The following is a 6,439-nucleotide window of genomic DNA, read 5'->3' as shown; positions in this document are numbered from 1 at the left end:
TGTGAACCCCTTCGAGCAAGCTTGTCGGCTATCTAGTTCCCTTTTATATCCAACATAAATATATCGATTGATTTTAGGTATTTCGAATTTCCACCTAATGGTGTATGGTGCAAATATAAATAATAATTATAAGTCATCAACAGATAAAACTTTTCATATATATTCTACATACAGAAGTCCTTTTTAAACACTTCTAAAAAATAGAATGCCTCTTCTAAAGAGTACAAGCTTTCCATATAACATAGTATATACGTATATTAATACAATTTGTTGCAGAGAAAATAACCATTTAGATATTGTACCGCAATTGTGTTTTTTTTTTCTATAAAATTCGTTTGTTTTCTTTTCATTTGAAAAACAAAATTTTGCAAACAGACTCATAATCAGTAAACATATCATAAATTTTATTATTACTCAAGTCTAATATTAGCAATAGTATTATGTGTCCACACAACCTAATTAGTTTCAGTAAGATAACAACCGATTATGCATTTCACCTTTGCCCCTTCTGAACTGACAAAAAACATATTGTAGATAATTAACAATATTAACACACCCACCCGGTGACCAATGGACAACAGTTTTTTTATAACTAAAGAATGAGTTTATTTTTTGTCATAAATTATAGATAGAATTTATAAACATAATAAAAAACAACACAGTTGCTTTTTTCACTTTACTTGTTTTTGCTTATAATGATAAATGTTTTAGAAAAAAAAAATAATAAGTTAAATGAAATCAATTTCAAAAGAAATAAAACTGAATTCTAAAAAAATTGCACTACACACGATGTATTGTTGTTGTTATTGTTGCTATGTTTGATTAATTTTGTTTTGCGCTGCTTAACATTAACATTGTTTGTATTCAAAAAACATTTTTTTATTTAACAAGTGATATAATGCAATATTTCTTCTTCTTCTTCTGTATGAACACTTTGTTTTTTTTTTTTCAACAATAATTCCTTATGAGAATTGATATTATTTGGTGTTATTGGTTGTTTGGTGGGGGAAGATTTACTTCTTGGCGTTGATGATATCAATGAATTCAGGTTTCAACGAGGCACCACCAACCAAGAAGCCATCAATATCAGGTTGAGCAGCCAATTCTTTGCAGTTGGCAGCGGTAACAGAGCCACCATATTGAATGCGTAGAGAATCGGAAACTTCCTTGGAGATGTTTTCAGCCAACCATTTGCGGAGATAGGCATGGACTTCTTGGGCCTAAAAAAGAATAAATTACATAGAAATAAATTATTATAATGTCGTATAGGGTATAATATTGGCCTTTGTATACGGCAAATAAAATTAATTAAAAAATGTTTTTACATGTGTACAAAAACGGGTGTCTAGTTTTTGGCACATAGCCAAAATGTTTTTAAATTTCTTTTCGGAAAACTGTTGATCTTTTATTTCCCTTTGTTTTTCTTTTGTTTGTTTGTATGTGCCTAAATATATTATGTACCCTATGCTGTAATCGAACTATTGTTTAATTGTTTACTAAAAAACAAAACAACATTCTTAAATACTTCGTTTAACAATAGAAAAATTAAGGGGGGTCAGGACAACAAAAGAAAATACAATAAGGATATAATATTACATCAGATCATTTACAGATATTTTAAGAGACTTGTGTATATATATTCAATATCCCTAAAATAAATTTTATAGTCATTAAGTATTTTTTAGGATAGGATGTGTGGTATAGTTCCCATAAAACGCAACTCCCCAATATTGGAAACTAAAATGGTATCTTTCTAGCAAAACCTACCAATATTAGTCCACATTTTAGGCTAACCCCTTATAAAAATACAAACTTTTTAGACATTCCTTAGATAAAACTAAGCTCTTTCAATAATAAAATCATCCACATATTGAAGTTTTCGATGTATATTTATTTAAATAGTATCCATTTATAGATTGTAGATCTACTAAAGATCTCCAGGTAGATAATTTTTGTAAAAGAAGACTTTTCATATGACTATGAATGTAATCCTTAGACAGAAGAACTTTTTCTGTACATCAAAAGATAAGCTTTTGATAGTCATGGAATATCATAATATGCACGTCCATAAAATACCTATATTTTTCTAGCATGAGAAAATTTTCTTTCTGCATATGGTATAAATATATTCAAAATTCTACAAATTCGAACCTCAAAAGAGTGCAGCATTATAAGAGAATTAAACTTCGGACATATCAATGTATTCAATCGCGAGAACAAACCCAAACTAAACATTGTCAAAATATAAATACCTAATGTTTTCATGTGGTCGACTTTCTCGATTTCAATACCCCCTACATGGATGGCGGGTATTTCAGAAGACGATGCATTGAATATCATCGGTTTACTCGAGTTTTCAATACACCATACTTCAACTCTGGCGTATATATGTTTGGATGTTAACCATTAACCCACGAATATCGTCTTTAGGCTCAGGGTATGATATTGTCGTTCATGTCCCACTTTATTACTTTCCTTGCTGCTTACTTTTAAATCCTACAATTTGCGTTTATTTCTTTAAGATTCCCCATGGTGATTGCGATGGACACTAATAACGGCAAAATTTTTTTGACAAACCAAAATTTTACACTTCTAGTACAGAGTTTTGGTGTAATATGCTGCTACATTAGGGACATATTCTCTACCTACCTACTGTTTTTTTTATAATCAACTACTGTAATTTTTCCTTGTACTAATGAAATTGGATTTTAGGCTCTAGATTAATATCTGTAGGTTTCCGAACGATTCAAACATAATGAATGACTAGTCCCATAATGAACACTAGTCCTATATTCGTTACACAGGAAACCATTATACAGAATAAATTCAATATTATTCCTAATATAGACACAAGATATAGAATAGGTCTCCTGCAAGCAAAAGTGATTTATTCTCTTATTGGTCTCCCACAGTGTTCCCCTTGGACAGAAACCATGTAAATATGCTTGTTTCTCCGAAATTCAAAACTACAAAATCATATTATTAATGATCTTTCCTACATTTAAATTTATGGAACCTAATACTCCACTTCAATTAACAGTTCGGCTTTAGCAGTCTTCTTATTACTATATGCCATCATCACTCACTACCTTTAAAGGTAATAATTGTTTTCATGGATCTACAATAGAAAAATATACACGATTCAATATGAAAGCAAAGTCTACAACAATATCTCCTTTTCAAGGTCATTTTGGTTGACCTTTAAAATTTTCTAAATATCATTTCGACATTTGACTTTTCATATACTAAACATGTAATATAAATTTTAACAATAATAATTTCACATAAAACACCCCTATCCTCTTCTTTTTATAACAACCTCCCCTTATCTACCCTTGCACTTAGTTACTTAATCCAATACATTTTTTTTGCGATTACAAACTTACTTGTTGGGGAGTGGCAGTTTTACCAGTACCAATAGCCCATACGGGTTCATAGGCAACAACAACATTGGTCCAATCCTTAATGGTCTTAGCATAGGCAGCCATTTGGCTAGCAACAACAGCTTCAGTTTTGCCAGCTTCACGTTCTTCCAATTTTTCACCGATACAGGCGATGACCTTCAAACCTTCGGCCAAAGCATGGGCAGCCTTTTCAGCAATCAATTCATCGGGTTCACCGAAAACATGACGACGTTCCGAATGGCCCAAGATAACCCAACCAGCACCGACATCCTTCAACATAGCTGGTGAGACTTCGCCGGTAAAGGCACCCTTGGGAACTTTGTAGCAATTTTGACCGGCAACATTGAATTTGGCGGGCAAGAGATCGCGAGCAAAGTTAATATAGACGAAGGGACAACCCAAAACAATTTCAACATTTTCATCCAAAGTGGCACCGGACAAGGTTTTGCACAATTCAGTGATAGATGCCTTATCACCGTTCATCTTCCAGTTACCACCAACACAGAATTTGCGAGCCATGTTTAAGGTTGTTGTTATTTAGTTGTTCTTTACAGGGAGCGGGCTATTATGAAAATAACAAGATTTCGGTTAAAATAGTTTGATAAAGCAAATATTGAATATTTTGTAATTTTAGTTTTTTTTAAATAACGAACTTTTCACTCCTTTCACTTTCTTTTAGTACCTTTCTCGACGATTGCTATTCGGCGAATAAGTACGACCTTAGTATGACCTTGTTGTAGTTAACACTAGGGAGATGTAGTTCGATTTTGTGTTTAATCGATTGCTTGACTTTTGTGTTGCAAGATAATCGATTAGTCGATAATGAATTTTTTGATGTCGACTTTTGTACAATGGGATGATTTTTGTTAAATTGGAATTTGGAATACCTATAAAAATGATAAAAGGCAGGCCAGAGCTACTTGCTAATTACATAATTAAAAAATTGACTATATCTGAATTCTACAATATGCGAATTTCACTGTGCAATTTGTGTTCTGTTTTTTATTAAATAATTTTTTGTCACAGTCAAAATTCCGGAATTGCCCAATTTTGAAATGGAACGTTTTTAATCATCAGTTTTTTGCCAAACTGATTATAAGTAGAAATCTGGCTATTCTAATATTAGAATGTTTTAAATTAAAAAATGGGGTTCTGCTGCAGTATCCAACAAGTGGTAAAACTTCAAATTTAGAGAGAAAAAATCGAAAACAAATTTGATACATTCTTACAGTTTCGGGAACAGATCAATTAATTATAAAGGAAAATTTAAAACAATTCCGATTTATAGGACATTCTTGTATGTTCTGGAACGTATTTCGTATTAAAAAAGTAAAATTTCAAATCAAATTTATAAAGGGAAAATCGGACACTGCATCAATTAAAATAATAGCCTAGACAGACGACAGCCTTAATTTGCATTAACAGTCTTAATTCAAATTAACTTGTACATTATCCTCATTTTTATGTGTTTTTAATGCACAAAATCAAACTGAATTTATACTGAATAAGGCAATTTTAATATGGCAATGCTGTCGAAAATTAATTGTTTCTTGTCAAATTTATTTATATTTATGAAAATAAAAATAAGAAATGAAGGCAAATTTCAACTATTTTTTAAATTGAGAGCTGTTTTGCTAAGATCATAGTAGATATTCCTCCTTTATGCCATGTATCTATTTCCTAAAGATGTAATCCCGAAAAATATCGGAGCAAATGTAAAAAATATTCATCCTACAGTACGTTTACATTTAACCGGATTTCGTTAACCCAGTGGGTTTAAATTGTCATTTCCTTTGCATATATGTCAAATAAATCCTCATAAAGTAGGTTAACCCGGTAAAAAGTTCTAATGTACAAGGAGTTCTACACACAGACAAACAATTGTTTTGAAACAAAAAACTGTTTCGTAAATGCAGAAACTCTCGTCTGTCAGGGGTAAATATGAATTCAAATTAAGAACTTTTTAACGCAAATTAAGGCTGTCGTCTGTCTATGGTATAAGACTCTTGTAGGTTCTAGAACGGAGCCATACGGTATTTCCCTTACTGCAAGAATCTACTAATTTTTATTATTTTTTCTGATATTAAAAAATTTTAGCGTTGTAAAAGGAAATTTTTGCTGGTTCTGGAACAAATCTTACTATTGATTATATATATCCTAACATTTTTTTAATTTATATTTTATTTACATTTATAAATGACCCGTAAATAGTTTATTTGGTGCAATACATTCGGAAATAAGCTTCTGGAGGGAAAACCTTCTTCGTTCTAAACAATACATTTGATATTCTATGGAAATACCTTTGGATAAATAAAAAATATGGGGATGATAAAAAAACCTTAGTTCGAAAAGATGAGCTTTTGATCTTATATGAGAAGAACTAGGCCTATTGACCTTCCTCTTCCTTATCGAAAAATATTCATTTTCTATTCTATAAGAAAAGCTTCTCTTATATTATAACAAGTAAAATGTCGATCAGGTCAAAGCCGCAGAAAATTGCTAAAAGGAGAAAATGAAATACCAAAATACAGACACTTAGGTTGGAAAATTGGTCTAGGAACTTGACATTTGTTTGGTGATTAAGTGAAAATAAGAACGTATTAAATATTCTGTGAGAAAGACCCCGGAATTTCATACTGGACTCAATGGGCCATATAAAAATAGTCAGGCCGAATACCTCAAACTAAAGAAGACTTATATCTAGTTTAAGGCCAGGTCGGGGATCGTTTTAAAATGTTTACCATAAGTAGTTCTAGGGGTACTGATTACGATTACAGAAATCCATATTTCATGAATTATTAGCCTCCAAATGTGTATCAATTTGAAGCGGTTGAACTGTTGATTCAAAAAATGTCAAATGGTTTACGGAGATCTTCGGAATTATATACATTTTTTATTATTCGCTTTATATAAGGTATATGTTTTTATCAAAGAGTTTTCGGATTTTATGTTCGGAGTTAATATTGACCATGTGTGAGGGAGGCACCAAAATGAGTGGAAGAATGAATTCCATCTTCAAACTTGATCTAGGCTTG

At 31.4% G+C, this 6,439-nt stretch overlaps 1 protein-coding gene across 1 annotated transcript; it reads right to left on the bottom strand.

Annotated features, from left to right (window-relative positions):
- Positions 1 to 1,002: 1,002 nt before the first annotated feature.
- Positions 1,003 to 3,954, bottom strand: LOC133333586 (triosephosphate isomerase-like). The gene is made up of 2 exons (XM_061541894.1): positions 3,387 to 3,954; positions 1,003 to 1,220 (listed from the first exon to the last, which is right to left on the bottom strand). Exons 1-2 carry the CDS (start codon positions 3,921 to 3,923, stop codon positions 1,014 to 1,016), a joined length of 744 nt encoding a protein of 247 aa, XP_061397878.1. The 5' UTR covers positions 3,924 to 3,954; the 3' UTR covers positions 1,003 to 1,013.
- Positions 3,955 to 6,439: the final 2,485 nt, after the last annotated feature.

The sequence above is a fragment of the Musca vetustissima genome, unplaced genomic scaffold (genome assembly GCF_032173495.1).
Source record: "Musca vetustissima isolate MV318-11 ecotype Yass unplaced genomic scaffold, APGP_CSIRO_Mvet_v1 utg49414, whole genome shotgun sequence".
Lineage (NCBI taxonomy): Eukaryota > Metazoa > Arthropoda > Insecta > Diptera > Muscidae > Musca > Musca vetustissima.
The sequence above is the reverse complement of the archived record's forward strand: the minus strand, read 5'-3'. Positions and strand labels throughout refer to the sequence as shown.